Source organism: Tiliqua scincoides, chromosome 14 (genome assembly GCF_035046505.1).
Source record: "Tiliqua scincoides isolate rTilSci1 chromosome 14, rTilSci1.hap2, whole genome shotgun sequence".
Classification (NCBI taxonomy): Eukaryota; Metazoa; Chordata; class Lepidosauria; order Squamata; family Scincidae; genus Tiliqua; species Tiliqua scincoides.
The window spans coordinates 10,419,723-10,439,697 of NC_089834.1; the positions used below are offsets into that span (position 1 = coordinate 10,419,723).

General features: G+C 48.9%; 1 protein-coding gene and 1 pseudogene across 1 annotated transcript in view; one reads left to right on the plus strand and one right to left on the minus strand.

Moving 5' to 3' along the window:
- Positions 1–19,975, plus strand: part of KSR2 (kinase suppressor of ras 2) — a 186,856-nt gene that overhangs the window by 43,945 nt on the left and 122,936 nt on the right. The window contains exon 4 of the mRNA XM_066609856.1: positions 6,604–7,108. Coding sequence (XP_066465953.1) covers positions 6,604–7,108 — 505 coding nt within the window. The remainder of the gene's footprint in view (positions 1–6,603; positions 7,109–19,975) is intronic.
- On the minus strand, positions 13,307–13,425 carry LOC136634675 (5S ribosomal RNA; annotated as a pseudogene).

A 19,975-nucleotide genomic window follows, 5' to 3' on the forward strand; every position in this document is an offset into this window, starting at 1 on the left:
TAGGTGCTACATTATCACCTTCCATTGAGTTGTAAATTTCTAGCAGCTAGGAACTGCAAGCCACTTCTGTGTTACTGTTTTAGCTTGGTTCAGGCTTTACATGTTACTAGGCCTAAACTGTACATATTCATGACAGGTATGCTTGAGGCATTTTGGGTATTTTTGATGCTGGCAAAATGTGATACCCTTGCGACAGGTCCTTCTCGCAAGAATGGGCCCATGCAACAAGCAAATTGGAACTTTATGGCATGATTGTCGGGAAAGTTGATTAAAGTGTAGGAGAATCATTAAGGCAGAGAAACTCCTTGAAGGATTGGGGCACCCAGGTGCTCTGTCTCTCTCTTGCTAATTAGATAAAGCCATCTGTGAAGATGGACAGGAGATGGCGACAGGCTGGATTGTGGATGAAGGGAAGGAACTGCGTTGAGTCCATGCCACACTGCTGGTTCTATGCCGTCGATAAAAGGTCGGCAGTGTCGCCACGCCGTCACTTCCTCAGAATGGCTGACTGGCAGACAAGCTTTCCACGGCTGCCCCTGTGATGGATGTCTGGGGAGGCAGGCAAGAAGACGACTGTCAGGATGTCTGCCAAACTTTTCTCTTGCCCATATAGGCTTGTCTGGCTTCTAGGAAGAGGAGAGAATTTTCTGCAGTGGAAAAATCTCCCTGAATGTCCTGTGGGCGGGGAGGGGGGGTTGTTGATGGCGCAAAGTAGCCAAGCTCTCCCTCCCCCCCCCATTAAGTATGATTTCATGCTATAAGTCACTCAGGGGGTTTGGTTCTTAACCCCTGCACATTTTCTCGCTGTTGGTAGGGGGCAGTGTTGCTAAGTGGGGTTTCAGATTCATTTTAAACAAAAAAAAATTGTGATTAATCTTTGTCATTGAAAGAAGTGGAGCTAATTTCAATAATAGCACCCAGCAAATTAATCAATTCCAGTTGAAGAATGTAATTGTTGGACAAATATTCAGCAAAGGAAGGCAGGCGTGGGGGGGGGCCATCAACTTTCCCTGTGAAATGAGGGTGGAGAGGAGATGGATGGGCTACTATTGGTCATTTTTCTGTCATGGTGAATGCCTCTTAATTAGGACACACATGCCTGGTTTTCAGAAGTTGTGTGAGAAGGGGGATCAACCCCTACTTTGGTCTGTAGTGCCTTGCAGAATGCACCAGTCCAATGTTGTTTGGGTTGGGTGACATCCTAATCATCTAGTTTAGGAAGTCACAGGACATAGAGGGTATATTCTGAGAGGCAATTCCCAGTCCTGCTTCCGAGATGTTCTGTTTATTGAACCTTCCTGGGCCCAGGCTAATGCTGAACCTGCGTGGCGGTTTCCATGGAATGCCTGAGTAGAAACTAAATGGAGGCATCCATGAAATTTTGTAATGCTCTCCTTCTTCTAGTAAAGTTTTCATACCCATAACCTTTGAGGATGTGGTCAAGGTCAGAGTTACTTTTCTGTAACATGGAGAATCTGCAGAAAGCAGGGTGTGTGTAATGTCCAGTGAAATTGCCTCACTAGAGGTTAGTGATGTCCGCCTCCCAGTCTTGATCTGTCCTTCAAACCTGGCAGGCTTCTGCCTGGCTACATTCAGGACCTTGAAGAGCTCAAGAGGTAATGTACTGGAGTACCTAAACTTGGACTTCCCTCTGAAAATAGAATTCCACATCCAGTAGTTGCTTCTAGACCTCTCCTCTTCCCTTGATTTATCTGTTTCACATCTAAGGTGAGTTCATCTCCACATCTTGTGACAGTGAAGGTTTAATCCAAACATCCAGCATTGGCATAGCTGTGCCAGTGGGGCATGTGCTGTATCCTGCAGTTGGGGGTCAGTCACGGAGGCCTCCTCAAGGTAAGGCAACTCCTTAGCTTGGAGTTGTGTTGCCCTTACATCTGTACTGGAAGGTTGGTTAGGATTGTGCCCACAATCTCGTAATAAATTAATGCTGCATTGTATGGCGAAGCCCTTCCTAAAAGGGCTGAATCTGCCCTGAATCTGCCCTGAATCTTCGGCGAATCCGTTTCACTTCTGCCGAAATAAGATCCCTCAGTCCATCGAGTTCAGCAGTTTTCAACCTTTTTCATCTTGTGTCGCACTGACGAGGCATGAAAATTGTCAAGGCACATCATCAGTTTTGGGACAATGGACAAGACACACCGCATTGCTGCCTGGGGGCTCACATCCTCCAGTGGCCCTACTAATAAATAACCCTCCTCCAAACTCCCGCAGCACACCTGTGAACCATTCACAGCACACCAATGTGCCATGGCACGCTGGTTGAAAATCACCGGTCTACCTCAACACGTCTATGCTGATTGGCAATGGTTTTCCAGGGGTCTTTGCCCTGCCCAGCCTGGTGATGCTGCCAGGAACTGAACTTGTGGACGCCTGCATGCAGAGCGCCTGCTCAGAGCACATGCAGTGGCCCTTCCCCCTAGACAACTGCTTATCTCTATTGCAACTCTGCTTTTTATGGCTTGTTTTGGCATCTGAAGGCTACAGCTGGAAGCGCAGTGAGTACCAGCCAAAGTGGATTGACAGGCGACCGTGGTGGGATGCACAACCTGAACACATCCGCTGCAGGCCGGTGACGGCTCTACAATGCTGCTGCTGCTCAGCCTCTGAAAAGGCTCCCGGTTTGCTTTTTGTGTGAGCCCGTGTCAGCTCAGAAATGGGCTCCCCAAAGCCTACCTGCGTATTTTTAGGCATGACGCACCAGGATAAGCATCAGGTTATTTTTGCAGGGGTGCTCATCAATCATGTAATGACACAGCCATCAAAATAAATAGCTGATAAATGACAGTGGGGAAGGAACGGCAAGGACACACTTGGGGCCTGGGCTTCAGGGGTTGAACAGCCCCCAGATCGGACCCTCGCGTTGCACATTCTTGCTTGGTTGCTGGTTCAGTCTGTCCCCTCTGTTTAGCCGCCATCAATCATCATTAATTAGCAGTGTGCAATCGTGGTAATTACTCTCGTCCAGAAGGCGTTCTCCCCGGGTAATCATGGGCTGTTGACCCCATAACTTGCAGAATCTCAGGTGTTGTGTAAGTGTCTCTGTAGGGATTGGCTGGCAGGATATGCCTGATTTTGTGAGGAAACTGGTGATTAAGAACATAAGATGAGCCCTGCTAGATTGGGTCAAAGGTCCAGCTAGCATAGCTTCCTGTGTCTTACAGTGGTCCACCAGCTCCTCAAGGAGCCACACAAGACAACAAGAGACCTGCATCTGGTTGCCACTCCCTTGCACCTGGCATTCTGAGGTAGCCTAAAGCCAGCAGGTTGCACATACCCATTGTGGTTTGTAACCTTTGATGGACTTTTCCTCCAGAAATCTGTTCGATGCCTTTTGAAAGGCATCTAGGCCAGATGCCATCACCACATCCTGTGGCAAGGAGTTCCACAGGCTAATTACATGCTGGGTGAAGGAGTATTTCCTTTTGACTGTTCTAACTCTCTCAGCACTCAGTTTTAAAGGGTGTCCTCTGGTTCTGCTGCTGTGTGAGAGGGAAAAGAACATCCCTCTGTTCGCTCTATGATTGCTGTTTGAGACCTGATTGGCTAGGTGATTTGGTCCTGCAAGCCATGGGGGGAAGGCTTCTTGATGTTCCTGTATCTTCTGGAGTATTGACCAGTATTGGAGTATTCTGGTGTCTCTGTTCTTTCATTTTTGAATGCCATGAAGTCTAGATGGGTGAATGTATTGTATTGTATTGTATTGTATTGTATTGTATTCAGGCATACAATGCAACCTGAACAGTTTGGCTTTTGTGGTCTAGGTCAGTGGTTTTCAAACCTATGAGAACCAGGACCCACTTTTTAGAAATCAGGACCTGCCAGAAGTGACATCATCAGTTTAGGCTTCAAACCTAAACTGCGATCAGCCAAAGGTACCATGACACAGCGTGCTCCCTGCATAGCTTGGAATTCAAACATTCTAGCTTGGAAGCCAAAGCAGAAGGCAGACTTGGATCCTGCTCCAACCACTTAGCCCTCCCTCCTTTCCAGCGTCCCATCTTCCCACCTCCTCAGGGCTAAGCACCATGCATCTCTCCCTCAGGGAGCCCGTGCTGCCCAGGGGATCTGTACCCTGTGCTTTCAGCTCTGTATTTTCAGTGGTATCTGAGTTTGGTGCTACATGACCCACCTGAAATTGGCTTTCAACCCACTTAGTGGGCCCCGACCCACAGTTTGAGAAATGCTGGTCGAGGTGCAAGCAGACTTATGAGGAAAGGCTATGGCGTTTGGGCCTCTTCAGCCTAGAAAAGAGGCGCCTGAGGGGGGACATGATTGAGACATACAAAATTATGCAGGGGATGGACAGGGTGGATAGGGAGATGCTCTTTACACTCTCACATAATACCAGAACCAGGGGACATCCACTCAAATTGAGTGTTGGGAGAGTTAGGACAGACAAAAGAAAATATTTCTTTACTCAGTGTGTGGTTAGTCTGTGGAACTCCTTGCCACAGGATGTGGTGACGGCGTCTGGCCTGGACACCTTTAAAAGGGGATTGGACAAGTTTCTGGAGGAAAAATCCATTACGGGGTACAAGCCATGATGTGTATGCGCAACCTCCTGATTTTAGAAATGGGCTATGTCAGAAGGCCAGATGCAAGGGAGGGCACCAGGATGAGGTCTCTTGTTATCTGGTGTGCTCCCTGGGGCATTTGGTGGGCCGCTGTGAGATACAGGAAGCTGGACTAGATGGGCCTATGGCCTGATCCAGTGGGGCTGTTCTTATGTTCTTATGACTTGTCAAGGGATCTGGTTGGTGGCATGGAGTACGGAAGGTGGAGGGTTGATTTGAGAACTGGATTTGACCCAAGGCTTGTCCTAGGGGCCTGGTATGTGGGCACATGGTCCAGTGGTGGCAGCCAAAATTTTGGATCCAAGGACCACTTGGGGTACAGACATTCTGCCGTGGGCTGTAATGCAGAGTAGTTATACCACCATAACTTTGATTCCTGCTCTGTTGGAAAATATTTTACATTCCATTTTTTTAAGCACCTAATGCAGGCTGTCCATTTCTTTTCCTTTCTTTTCAAACAGGCTTGTGCAGGGTTCCTGTAGCTGCTCCACATCTTCCTTTTGTCCTTTCCTGACCACCGTTTCATAATTTTTCAGCAGCCTTAGACAGAACAATTCAGAACATATTTCCCCCTCATCTCCAGTGCTTTTTTTTTTTTTAGTCCTCTTTTAATCAATTTCTTCGGGGGTTTTTTTTCTCCATTCCTATGACTCTTCCTCTTTCCTTTCTTCCTTCTTCTCAAGTGCTTGAAATAAATTGATTTCCTTGAAAAGGATGCTGAGATAACAGGCCTATCAATTAATCACCCAAAATGGCATGAAAAGGAGGGGATGAGGTGGTTACTGACTTCTTTTCAGAATTCAAATATTACCTTTTTATTCATGCATTATTAGAGGAGTTGGATCAAAAGCGTTGGCGTGGAGAGCGGGGCTCTGCCGCGCCGTCTATTGAGGCCCTGAATAGCACTTGCAGTCATTAAATGTGGCTTCTTTGGGGTCTTTGGCACAGGTCTGATGATGTGTGTACATGTGGGGTGGATAAGAGAGAGAGAGAGTGTCTTAGAGCCTTTGGGTTGACTGAATGGAAAAATAGATTACTCTGAGGAATCAGTGGGAGTCCTTTGCACATGCACAGTGGGACAGGGAGACTCTGGGAGTAGGACAGGGTCAGCAGTCATGACCCTAAGCATAGTGCTCTGAACACTTCCTTCTCTTACTTGGTTCCAGCTGGATTGGAAAAGGAGGATGGGGCAGCAGAGATTTGTAGACACTCTAGCCCACCACTCTCCTCTCTTCCACTTCCTCTTCTGTTCTGGTTCCCTCTTCCTTTTTGCACCCAGGGAACTGGAGAAGTGGAGGTTTGCCAACTCCTCCTAATGCCACTACCTCAGTTAGCCTCACGGGCAAGCCATCCTACTCCTTGAACAAACCAGTAGGTGTTCAATGGAAACCCCTTCTCTGCCAAATTGGGGGGGGGGGGAAATTGTCAGAGGCTGTCCAGTTCCGTCACCCTCCTCTGCTTTACTCCATGTGCCAATTGCTCAGTGACTTTACATCCTTGCTCCATTGTTTAGATCTTCCAGCCTGTTAACAATCTTCCTGTCTTACCTGCCCAGTCTACATTCACTCAGGTTTGCCACTTCTTTATAACCGCTATTGGCTGGTTTCAAGAACACCCCTGGAACTCGGAGCACCCGATTAAACTGAGAGGAGAGGCTTTCCCAAGGCAGCCTCTTTCAGTCTGGGCTTTCTGGCTTTGCACAGTAGTAGCAGAGCCCTACTTTTCCCCAGTTATTTCCAGTTTACCCAGTAAGAAGAGTGAAATGAAGAACAAGGGGGAAAAGGTTCCATTGCAAATTGCCAAGCATTGCAGCGATTTTATCCTTTATTGCATCTTCAGATTCCAGTCTTAGTACACAGGCGATTTTCAGGATTCCTCTGAATCTGAAACAGATTCCAGTTCACTGTGTAAATCAGCAACAACTAGGAACTAGTGTTTTATCACTGTGTGCCTGATTTCTGACTGACAATAACTATCTTATCTGATTTTTTTGTTTTATTTTTTGTAGGTGGCAGTCTCTCCAAGCAAGACTGGACCATCCAGTGGCCAGCGACGGAGACCGGCAAGGAGAACAATCCTGCGTGCCAGTCGGAATCCATGCAGTGGATTCGAACTCACCTCTCTCCAAGCCCCAAAGCTCAGTCCAAGTGCATTCAGCGCTATTGCCATGCGGGCTTGTCTCACGGACCAGTATATACCCACGTGGACAGGCTGACTGTGGAAGGCTTTCTGGGTCTGTGCCCGCCTCTTGAGTCCGGTCACCGTTCCTTGCCTCCCTCCCCCCGACAGCGGCATGCTGCCCTCACTCCACCCCGTACCCCTAATATCGTCACCACCATGACTCCGCCCGGCACACCTCCGATCAGGAGGAGGAACAAGCTGAAACCCCCAGGCACACCGCCCCCGTCGTCCCGGAAGCTGATTCACCTTTTCCCGGGCTTCACAGCTCTGCATCGCAGCAAGTCCCATGAGTTCCAGCTGGGCAATCGTGTGGACGAGGCACACACCCCCAAGTAAGTTGATTTTTGGAGACTGGGATGGAGAAACCAGCATGAATGGATTCCTGCTCCCACCCTTGGTTGGGAAGTTTCCTCTGCACTTCTTTTGACTCCTTCTGAATTCTGGTTAGCTAGGAGAATTTCTGCAATTAATCACAGAATTAGCCTGTGCCCAGTTCGTCACGACCCTCTTCAGTTTGTCGTCCTGAGGGACAACAGGGTGGTGCTCCTCAAACATCTGGAGGGTTGTTGCATCAAAAGGGGCAAAGATTTGTTCTCCTGCTCCAGAGGGCAAGGCATATTCTAAGGGGCTTAAGTCACAGGAAGGTAGATTTTGACTGAACCTTAGGAGGAGCTCCTTAACGGCAAGGGCAGTTTGGCAATGGAATGAATTGCCAGAGGAGTGGGGGTGCTCTCTCACCGGAGGTGTTCAAGAGAGCTTGGGAAGGGTTAAGCTCTGGATTTTCATGCAAGGAGCAGGAGGTTGGACTCAATGGCCTCTAAGGCTTTCTCTGGCTCTATGATTCGGTGGCTCTGTGATTCTGTTCCATAACTGTATGATTCTCGCCCCAGGTCAGTGGCCAAGAGCCAGGACTGACTTCAAATCCAACCAACTATATGGCAACCATCTTTAGGAGCCCAGTGGGGTGACCTGGTGGTTCCTTTTCTTTTCCTATCTCATGGTGCCCAATCAGTATGCCATGCTACTGTGCCGTTCTGCCCCTTCTTTCCTTTCAGGCCAGCTGGAAGGAGAGGAGGGGTAGAGAATGGCATGGTCACAGCATGCACTCCATCTTCAAAGATGGAGAGAGGGAAAGAGGACAAGAGAGCAGAGGGAGAGAAGGGGGATGACTGGGGAGAGTGAGGAGATACATTGAGGCTTAGGGCTTGACCTCTAAGCAACCGCTCCAATCAAAGGGGGTTGACCAAAACAACCCCTCCAGTCAGGCACTCCCTGCCAATCTACTCCTTGAAGGAGTAGATTGGCAGGAAATGCCTGCTTCTCTTGCTTCTCTTCTTCCCACTTCTTATGATCATAAGAAGAGCCCTGATGGATCAAGGGCTCATTCAGTCCAGCTTTCTATGTCTCACAGTGGCCCACCAGATGCCTCAGGGAGCAGAATGCCAAATGCAAGGGAGGGCACCAGGATGCAGGTCTCTTGTTGTCTTGTGTGTTCCCTGAGGCATTTGGTGGGCCACTGCGAGATACAGGAAGCTGGACTAGATGGGCCTGATCCATGGGCCTGATCCATTGGGGCTCTTCTTATGTTCTTTTGAGCACCCAAGACAACAAGAGACACCTGCCTCCTTTTGTCACTCCCTTGTATTTGGCATTCAGAGACAACATATTTCTAAAACAAAGAGGCTATGTATACCTACCATAGCTTGTAACCTGTGATGGACTTTTCCTCTATCAATTCAATCTCCTTTTAAAGGCATCTAGGCCAGATGCCATCACCACATCCACTCTCCTTCTCCATGCTTTCTCAACACCCTAGCCCAGCAGATGCCAAACCCCAGCCCACTGGCTGGATCTGGCACCCATGCAAACCCTTCCCCTGTGTGAACGGAGCTTACTGTTCCACTGAGCAGCTTTGTATCAGTGCCTCTGATCTCCCCTGAACTTCATGCCAGGCAGCTATTTCTTTTGCCCTTTGCCTCAGCAGCCTCTGCGCCCCAATTTCCAGGCAGGCTGCCTGGCATGAAGTTTGGGGGAGATTAGAGGCTGTTCAGCAGAACGGTAAGTTCCATTTGCACCAGTGGAGAGTTTGGAGACCGCAGCTCTAGCCCAACACTTTCCTCCATGTTCTTTGAAGCTCTAGCCCATCATTCTCCTCTCCTCACCACTTCCTCTTCTGCTCTAGTCCTCTTTTCTTTTTCTAACCCAAGGGGAGGGAGAATGAAGAGCAGCAGATGGATGCTGGTACGCCTGCATGCCGGTCTGTGACCTGCAGATGGATGCCGATGGCAGGCTCTCGTCTCCTGGGGAGACCGCTGCAGTTGGCCTCGTGGATGGGCTGCCCCTGAAATTGTAGATGCTGCTACTCCAACATTGTGCCATTTCAGAGCAGCTTCTGGACCCAGTTCTTGAGAGCGTGGGTGTAAAAGAAGCAAGACAAATGCTTTAAAGTTTTGCTAGGTATCATTTTTCCTAGAAATCAAATCAGCTGGTGCAATTTCTAATGAAATAACCCAACAGAGCCTGTTTTGGTAACAAGAATCTGATCTCCTTTGGTCTTTTCTGCCTCATCCCTTTGTCTCAGCTTGGATCAATGCAAATATAAATGCTCTACATTTTCTGTGGGGGGTGGGGGGGAGTTCTTTTTTCTGATCTCTTCTGTTTTTAAATGCCTGTTTGCAAAAGGGAGGCCAGCAGTGAACTAACAAGCAGCTGACATGTCAGAGCGAGATTTTAAACCAGAGGGCGGAGAGATGGCCAGAACTGGGAGCTTCGGAAACTAGAATCCTCAATTTTGTTCCCTTAGGATAGGGAACAGGCTTTTCGACAAAGGGTTGGTTTTGTTCTGAACTGGTGTAGTGTAGCAGCTAAGAGACTGAGCTGGGACTCAGGATTGCCCTGGCTCAATTCTCGCTTCTGCCGTGAAGTCGTTAGGTGACCTTAGGCCAAACCACTCTGTGTTGTCCTCTGTCTTTTCCATCTGCAATATGGGTAGAATCACTACCTTACAGTGATGTTGTGAGGATTGCATTGAGGCAATGCACATGAAACTCTTTGTTGAAGAAGCACCATACAAATGCTAATTTTTTTTTAATGGCCTTGGGCAGGCTACTCCCTCTAAGCCCCAGCTGTAGTATGATGGTAGCAACACCTACTTACCTTGCAGGGTTGTTGTAAGGATTCTATCAAGACAAGACACCTGTAGTCCTTTATACACTCAAAGGAAGCGCTATATAAATGCTTAATGTGATTATTGTTTTGCTATCGATAGACGCAAATAGGGGCGAGGGAAGAAAGGAAGATGCTGGCAACTTTTGCACTCATTTCTCCCTGAAGTGTACATCTGGAACCAAGTGAGCTAGAAACGTGTGTGTAAGAGAGAGTGTTTGTTGAAGGAGATTGTTTCAGGTGGAATCCGAGTGTCGTAAGCACAGTGACAGAACAAAAGCAAGCTGAGCCCTTGATGCCCAGTCCCAATCGCACATCCTTGAGTTCCCAATTCCTGTTTGAGGAAGGTGTCATTCATTGAGAGCAGTGCTAACCAGGGCTCCACTCCCCTTCCCCAGTTGTTGGTACACAGTCCTCACTGCTTTTTGTGTTAGATGATAGTGTCCAGAGCTTTGTGGTTGAGGGGAACAAAGACTTATAACACTGGGGAGGGTTCAGTTAGGGGGTTATAAAACAATGCTGGGTGCAGAGGGAGTGGACAGAGATGCCTGCTCTCTCCTCCGCCCCCTCCCCAAATACTTGACCTATCTGGAGGGGCATCCAGTGAATTTAATTACTGGGCGATTCTTGTCCAACAAAAGAACTTGCCTCTTCTCCCCCCCCCCCCCAAATCATAAATTTGTGGAGTTTGCTGCTATGACACCTGGTGATGGCCGCTGGCTTAGCTGGATCTACGAAGGAATGAGAACTATTCATGCTCTAACAGTTGCTATGGAAGCAGAGGTGATAGAATAGCTGTTGTCAGAGTGGGCAACAGAGGGGGAAGTGGGATTGCCTCATGGGCTTCCTCCCTGGAAGCCTACAAGGGTTAGCACCTGATGGAGCATGGTGGAATGCTGGATGAGATGAATCTTTTAGCCTGATCCTGCAAGAATCTCCTTAGGTTCTTAGTACAAAACAAAAGAAACTTTGATTTGTTACCTGTTGTATTGTAGCCTATGGGGGTTGCATTTTCTCTGATTTGTGCTTTTGCTTTTGTGGATGAAAGGGTGTTTGATAAGGCATGGATATGATGCCGTGCTTAACTGTTTGTTGTTTTTTTTAATAGCCTACAGCTGAGTGGGCAAACTTTTCGGCCCAGTTTAAGGGCATATGGGGAAGCTACAGAGGGGGAACCATCATACAGGCTTGTCGGAATGACCATCATCACTTTGAAGCTCAGTGGGGGGGGGGCGGAATATTTTGCACTCCATTCTTTTAAGACATGGCGTTCCCTGTCCACTTGTGACTTCCTTTACTGCTTTCATTTTTTAAATTGGAGGAGCTCTGGGGAGGGAAATGGGACGTTTTTCCTTACTTATCCTTTCTCCATTGTTTACAGCCTGTTCTTTGAGACTGGTACCCAGGATTGTGTCTGAGGCCTGCATCACACCCAAGCAGGGCACACGCTTGCCCATGTGCAGTCGTGGCAGTGCCACTCAGTTGGCATGCACCAGTGCTACTCCTTGGTCTGATGTAGCATTGACCAGAGAAATGGTCATGCTGTATCTGTGCAGGGAAGGGCTGATGGGTTGTCCAGGTTGTTGCAGCTTCCTGACACTGTGTCTGGGAGCAAGATAGCTACATTTGGGTGGCCAACGCCAGAATGTATGTTTGTGCCTGGGAACAGGTACTGCGGGCTGGGTTATTTTTCATGGTCTGGGAACAGGCAGAGTGTCAAACTGGAGGTTCTTCTGGCCGGATGTGGGTCTTATCAACAGTTGAATTGCTTGTCACGTTTATATCCCACCAGTCAAGGGACATGTTATCCAGGTGGTGTCCCAACCTGGCACTGCCCCAGACTGCCCCATCAGCTGTGCCATTCAGCCAGCAGGGGGAGCTCTAATTCTGGGAAACCCATCTCTCTGCTTGACTAGGAGAGATCCAGAAAGCTGATAGAACCATGCCTTCCATCACAGTAAGAGCTGGCTGGTTATCTCATTGCATTATTACACAGAACTCTTTCAGTGAGTGAATGGAACGACATTTCCAAAGCAAAGTTTATTGCTGGAACAGGCAGCTTGGTCTCTCTTGTGTAAATGGGTAATACAGTGATGTAATAAAAGAGGATAAGTGTGGCACAGTGATTAGAGTGTCAGATCAGAACTGGGGAGACCTGGGTTCTAAGCCCCACATAGCTATTAAATTCACTAGGTGACCTTGGGCAGTCTTTTCTCTCTCTCTCTCTCTCTCTCTCTCTCTCTCTCTCTCTCTCTCTCTCTCTCTCTCTCTCTCTCTCTCAGTTATTACAAGGGGAGGGGAAATGTAATGTAAGATATACATATACATATATATAAAATGGCAGAATGTTTGACTCTGTGGATATGCTTGAAATGCTCAGTGCTTTGGGTCTGATCCTGATCCAAGAGGACTTTTCTGCCCTCTCCTGAGTCAGATACTGGCTGGCAGTGACTCTCCTGGAGTGCAGACGTGGGAGAGGGGGACATTCCCAGCCCTATGTGTAGTTGCTTGGGGCCTCCTGCATATATAGCAGGTGTTCTGCAACTGAGCTATGCCCCCCATCCCCAAAGAGAGGATTTCCCTTGCTCCAGATTGCCCTGTGTGTCCAAACTGGGCAAATGGGAGCTACTCCTTGGTCTGATGTAGCATTGACCAGAGAAATGGTCATGCTGTATCTGTGCAGGGAAGGGCTGATGGGTTGTCCAGGTTGTTGCACATGTGATAGCTCCCTCAGTCCAGAAAGAGAGAAACTTTGGATCAGAAAGATACGGAGGGAGATATGGACGCAATAGCTGAATTACTCCAGAGAGAGAAAGAGAGAGAGAAACTTTGGACCAGCAGGACAAAAACTTCCGCAGAGCTACAGCCAATATGAATTGTGCACCAGGGCTTTTCTTCCAACCCCCTTTCTCTCTGTCCCTGTGTGCTCGTCCAAGGATGGAGCCCCAGGCAATGACGCTTTTGCCTTTCATTTCATGAATCGGTTTCTCCCTATTGAGCAGAGGTGGTGCGTACTCTAGAAATATTGAAAGGGTTGCCAGATCATTAGGTACAAATATGGCACCCCAAAAGGGAAGGGTCCCATTTCATCTAATGAACAGTTCTGCCTGGGAGAGCACTGCATGGCTTTTCTGTGTCCCCTCTATCCCGGCTGTCTTTTTCTTGACTGCAAAGATGCCTCACAATATATATTTTTTTTTAATCCAATCTTCTTGAAAAAATATTTTGTTGCCTTTTTTATATTTTTGCAAGGGGAAAAAATAGTTGGTACCTTCAGTTTGCAATAACATAATCGTTTTCCAGGTGTATGTTGTTGGCCATCACTGGTTGGTTGGTAACCTTCCGTCTCGAAAGACTATGGTAGAAGCCTACAGCACCCGGTATTCTCAGGCGGTCTCCCATCCAAGTACTAACCAGGCCTGACCCTGCTTAGCTTCCAAGATCAGACAAGATCAGGCATCTGCAGGGAAGACAGGATATTGGATTAAGGTTGGAAGGGTGCTTGACACTGGATTTAATTTGGAAGGGTGCTTGGCACCTTGTTAGCCATGGAAGCCAAGAAGAACTTCCAGAGGCAGTGCAGTTGGGAAATGACTCAAACTTTTGCGTGAGTTCCAAGCAAACGCTTGCAAAAACCTGGACCTTTGGGAGCTCTTGATTCAGATTCTTGCCCAGGCTTGAGCCTGCAACTGGTTGAGCCTTTTTGTGAGTAAAAGAAGCACTCTAAGTCTTTGGGACTTAGAAGGAACACGTTTTCTGCTGCCTCTCAGTTCCCCTTCCCCCAAAGCAAAGTGCATTTTTTTGGGGTGGGGAAGGTGGCGGCAGGTGCATCCAGGGCCCCCAGCCCCATCCTTTTCTGGTGGAGAGTGGGGCTGGTGGTCTCTGTGGGAAAATGTCTGATGAGAAATGAACACTGTTTCAGGGTGGGAGAAGGTCCTCTGAGGGTGCGCTTCCAGGTGGAAATGATTTAAAGAGCATAAGATTCCCACTGGGGCCTCTGGGACTGGTAGTCCCACCTGAGCTGTGGAAGTGCCCACTTCTGCTGAGTTAACAGGAGGGAAACAGGGAGGTGGTAGGGGCCATGGTAGTGGTCACTTTGTTCTCAAGTCTATGTGAGCAAGGCTGTGCGTGTCTCCATTCTGGCTTGCGAGCATTCAAGCAGGGGTGTTAGTTTTCTCAAGCGCCCCTGCTTGAACGCTTGCAACGTCTCTCGGGACATGTCTTGGGGCCAGCAGCTCTGTGGCAACAGCAGGGCGGGGTAGGCTTTACGTCTCGCTTGTGCTCTTCTGACAAGCCTCTGGTGGGCCAGTGGGTGAAACGGGATGCTGGAAAGTTTGTGCCTCGGGTCTGATGCGGCCCAACTCTGCCTTCGTTCAGCCAAGCTGGATAGTTAGACCAACATTGCCTCCTTGTCTCTTGTGGAACGCCCTCAGTGTCTGAAGAGGTAGCCCGGTTTAATTAGATGCCAGAGACAGTTGCGGTGGCGGGGCTGCGGGGTGTGTTATGCATTCCCTCTCTGAACATCTTTCTCTGTAATTAAACGTTTCAGGTGAGCTCAAGTGAGGCTCTGAGAGCGCCAACCAGGGCGGAAGGTAATCGTGCATCTCCAGCTGCTAATTGCAAGAGTGGGCTCTGGAGCCCCCCTCGGTTCCGTTCCAGTTGGCTGGCCCTCTTAGACTCCCCCCACCACTTCCATTGGGACTCTGACGCTTTAGGGCGAGCTCCCTTCATTTACCATCAACACCTCACAGCCCCTTTCCAGCGCTGGTTGCAAAGAGGCGAATCCTCTGCAGGCAGAGGAGTTTATGAGCTAAATTAATCGAGGGAAGAGAAAACAAATATTGAAGTGCACTCTCCCTCTCCTGCGTCCGACTGGGGGCTCATCGCTGCTGTGCAGAGGAGAAAAAAGAAGAGGGTCTGGGAAGGACCCAGGAACTGCTTGGTGGAAGAGTGGTGGTTAATTTACTCTAATGGGGCTTAATGATTTTCAGGAGGCAGTCACCAAATCTTGCCTTCTAATCCCATTAATGTTTCTGGATCATAATTAGCACATTAAAAGGAGAGCATTTTTTTTCTTTGCCAGCAGAGCTGTACAGATGTCCGTGCTGCAGGCTTTGCCTCCTTTTGGGTTGTTGACTTTCATTCTGGGTTCAAGGAAGGATGGCGCTTAGGCAAGGGCTTAAGTTGTTAATTTATGTCACCCCTATTGGAGTGAATGGCCCCTGACGTGAAATGAAAAGACCTGTCTCCTCCCCGAGGTGCTCCTAATCTAGATACTAACACAAGAGTGACAAGAGAGGAAGGGGGGACGTGGAGGCCAGGGAAGCGTAGGAGAGAATTTCAGCTGCTTTGTGGGAAATGTGAGTTTGGAGGAGGTTTGGAGAAAGAAAGAAAGAAAGAAAGAAAGAAAGAAAGAAAGAAAGAAAGAAGCAAGCGGGAGCATGCTGGAGTTCTGGGGGGTGCTTACAGGCATATGAGGCAGGAAGAAGCATTTGCAGGAGGAGACCTTTGGATGACTGAGAGTGGCGGAGCTGTAGGTGTGCAGCCAGGGCAAGACCCCCAAACCTGTTGTGGCGCTTGGAACAAGTGAAATCCTGGGAAAGAAGAGAGTACCATTGAACGTGGACAGAGCGTCCTTAACATAAGAACAGCCCCACTGGATCAGGCCAGAGGCCCATCTAGTCCAGCTTCCTGTATCTCACAGCGGCCCACCAAATGCCCCAGGGAGCACACCAGATAACAAGAGACCTCATCCTGGTGCCCTCCCTTGCATCTGGCATTCTGACTTAACCCATTCCTAAAATCAGGAGGTTGCGCATACTCATCATGGCTTGTACCCCATAATGGATTTTTCCTCCAGAAACTTGTCCAGTCCCCTTTTAAAGGCGTCCAGGCTAGACGCCAGCACCACATCCTGTGGCAAGGAGTTCCACAGACCTTCCCCCTCCATGCTCATGCCAAGATTTTGTGGACCATGAGCCAAAATTTCTAGTTGCCTTGGCCAACCCATGCAGCTCTTCTCCCTTTACTTGGCCTGGGCGGGAAAGAGGAAGGGGGAACGGCACTGCTGATTGCCCTCTGTCAAGTAGGACCAGTGGAGGAACTGTCCCCACTCACTCACCATCCTCCTTCCCACAACAGGGGAGTAGCAGCAGCAGCACTGCCTCTGTCAGTGGTGTAGCTAGCCACCCTGGAGCCCAGGGCAAAGTTAAAAATGATGCTCCCCCCACGTTATACCCAGAAGTAACGTCACTTCCAGATGTGACAGCACACCCTTGTTTTAGCTGAAAAATTTAAAAAAAATCTGCTGCCCACTTCCAGCCCCCCAAGAGGTATGAGTGGCAGTTGGAGTCTCTGGCTGCCTTCTCCCTTGCTCTGCCTCTTCTTTCCACCCCCAGTCCCCTCCTGCTTGGCTCCCAAGCCCCCAGAGCAAGGGGAGCAAGTGGCCAGAGACTACTATTCCCACTGCCACTCTTGCAAATAATTCTTATTTTGGGGCACATTTGCACACGAGCAGTGATTGCAGGGAGGCGGGCAGTTGCTCAAGTGGCCGGGCAGACCGTTGCCCCCAGGCAGCTCGCAGTCCAGGGCAGCTGCTCCACCTGCACCCTTTCTAGCTGTACCACTTGATCTCCCTGAGGTCAGGCTGCACCTCAAGACCCCAACATGTGCCCCCATCTATGCCCACATCTGCGGAGCAGAAAGGATTAAGAAACCTGCCGAAGACCTCTGCAATAGGTGATAATCCTTTTGTGCAAAACCAGACCAATCCTAGCAGCAACTGTTACCCTGCACGTGCCTGATCTCGTCTAATTTCAGAAGCTAAGCAGGGTCAGGCCTGGTTAGTACTTGGATGGGAGACCGCTGGGAATACCGGGTGCTGTAGGCTTATACCATAGTCTTTCCAGACTGAAGGTTGCCAGCCATCTCCCTATACTGAACACTATCTCCCAATCTTGCCTGATCTCGGAAGCTAAGCAGGGTCAGGCCTGGTTAGTACTTGGATGGGAGACCGCCTGGGAATACCGGGTGCTGTAGGCTTCTACCATAGTCTTTCCAGACTGAAGGTTGCCAGCCATCTCCCTATACTGAACACTATCTCCCGATCTTGTCTGATCTCGGAAGCTAAGCAGGGTCAGGCCTGGTTAGCACTTGGATGGGAGACCGCCTGGGAATACCAGGCGCTGTAGGCTTCTACCATAGTCTTTCCAGACTGAAGGTTGCCAACCATCCCCCTATACTGAACACTATCTCCCGATCTTGTCTGATCTCAGAAGCTAAGCAGGGTCAGGCCTGGTTAGTCCTTGGATGGGAGACCGCCTGGGAATACCGGGTGCTGTAGGCTTCTACCATAGTCTTTCCAGACTGAAGGTTGCCAACCATTAGACCAATCCTGCAGCTCTTTGGAACCTGCTCAATCCTCTTTCTACCCCGCAGGTAATGAAAGTGGAGGGTCTACCTAGGAATTGTCCTGAAGAGATTTGGTTCAATTTTGGCAGGCCCAAACTCTTTCATCTTATAACTTCTGCTGGGTCTGTGCGTGACAGCGCATCCTGTTTCAGTTTCAGCTTTACCCAGTGTGGTTTCAAGCCGTTTGCACGGACCAAGTTGTGTCCCAGTGCACAGCCTCTGATGAGCATGGCACACATTGGTGTATTGGGATTAGTGGAATTCAGCGGGGGATAGTGTATGTGTGGACTGAATGGGCCCCTTCTCCGATTCCATGATCAACAGAGGCAGCTGTACGATTTTGCTTTCGCAAATTGAAGTCCTTTTGATTCACAGCCCCAGAACCTCCCAATTAGTCTAGTATGTTTCTGGCCTGGATGCTGTTTGCTGATCACTAACTAAGTGCCCATGAAATGCTTAAAAAGACCCCAGGAAGTCATAAGATCCCTTTATATTACTCATTGCTTTCTGCAGTCCCATCTGTTTCCAGACTACCATCCTGTGGATGATTATGGATTGGGGATTTCCTGAAGCCCGGGGAACTGTTTGAGGAGTAATGTTGCAGAGCTTGACATCATGGGTACCAGCTGGATTCTAGGCAATGCAATTTGTCGTTGTGAGCTCCAGACAGTTAGCTTCAGTTCCAATTCCCAGCCTTAGCAAAAGAAGCGGGTGGAAACGGCACATTCGACGCACGGGCGCGGTGAAATGGAAGCCGTGGTCCGCTTCTCTGTGGCCGTCTAGAGATCCCAAAATGAAATCTTACAGTGGGGTCTATTATGAATCTGGCTTGCGTAGCGGCTGCAGCTCTGGGAACTGTGATGTCTGGAGATCTTGCAGTGGCCTGTGCTGTTAAGCTGTTTGTGGGTCTCAAGTGACATCGCTCACAAGGGTGTGAGCAAAATGCCATTGTGGAGGCAGAAGAGTTGTGGTTAGGATAGAACTATACAAGGAGATAAAGGTACAAGTGTATTTGTTCTCTTGAAGAACCAGGTAATTTAGTTCAGGGGAGACATACTTTGCCCCCCTCCCAATCAAAACGCAGAGGGTGATCTTGAGGTAGAGATTGAATTCAGGGAGACAGCTGTAGGAAAACATGTTCTAATTAGAGATGACTTCCCTTTATCTTCATGTAGTTTGGGGTACACGTATGTTTGAATCACAACAGAGAGGCAAATTTTCTAGATACCATAAATGACCATGGTCATGGAACTGACTAGAGGGGAAGCAATCCTGGACTTAGATCGCAGTGGTGCTTAGGATCCAGCGTGAGAGGTAAATGGTCTGGAACTAATTTGAAGCGGTGACCACAGCAAATTCAGTGTACATGCACATGAAAAATTGCTTTCCAATACATTCGCACTTGACTTTGAAGGAGGAAAGATCTAGGAAAATAAGGGCTAGTGAAAAAGAACCAGAGAGAGAAAGTTGTATCTAAATATTTAAAGCCACAGTAACAGAAACACAGCTAGAGTGTATACCACAGAGTTTGGTTTACCTCCAAGTCCAGGAAGGTGCCAGTGTGGTTAAGCAGACTGCCGGCAGGGTTAAAGAAGCAGAGTAAAGGAAGTTATAAAATTGAAGTCTTGCTGCATAAGAGCAAAAACGAAGCTAAACTCTGGCAAAAGTAATGGCAGTTGACATAAGAAGAGCCCCACTGGATCAGGCCATAGGCCCATCCAGTCCAGCTTCCTGAATCTCACAGCGGCCCACCAAATGCCCCAGGGAGCACACCAGAAAACAAGAGACCTCATCCTGGTGCCCTCCCTTGCATCTGGTATTCTGACAAAACCCATTTCTAAAATCAGGAGGTTGCACATACGCATCATGGCTTGTAAGCCGTAATGGATTTTTCCTCCAGAAACTTGTCCAATCCCCTTTGAAAGGCATCCAGGACAGATGCCATCACCACATCCTGTGGCAAGGAGTTCCACAGACCAACCACACGCTGAGTAAAGAAATATTTTCTTTTGTCTGTCCTAACCCGCCCAACACTCAATTTTAGTGGATGTCCCCTGGTTCTGGTATTATGTGAGAGTGTAAAGAGCATCTCCCTATCCACTCTGTCCATCCCCTCCATAATTTTGTATGTCTCAATCATGTCCCCCCTCAGGCGCCTCTTTTCTAGGCTGAAGAGGCCCAAATGCCGTAGCCTTTCCTCATAAGGTTGATATCTCTTGAAGGCGAAATTCATGTTCATACCAAGAAATCTGGGCTGGGTGACTGAGCAGGGGCCCTGTGGTGGGAATGGGGGGGCAACTTGCAATCAGTCCTGGCAACAGCTTGGACTTCCTGCCAGTTGGGACATGTGGAGCCATGCCCTTGAGTAGACTGAGCTCTGGAGGACAAAGCATGCATTTCTCTACGGGTTGGAAACTTCTAGCATCACTTTGAGTAACTGGTGAAGGTGGGGGGGAAGGGGAGGGGAGGGGAGGAATTTGCATGTGTGTGTATGTACATACACTTGGCCAACAGTCTGAGGCTAAGAGGCAAAGAAGGAAGGCCCACAGCCAGGGAGACAGACCAGGGACAGACTGCACTTGCTCCCGGTGTGGAAGGGATTGTCACTCCCGAATTGGCCTTTT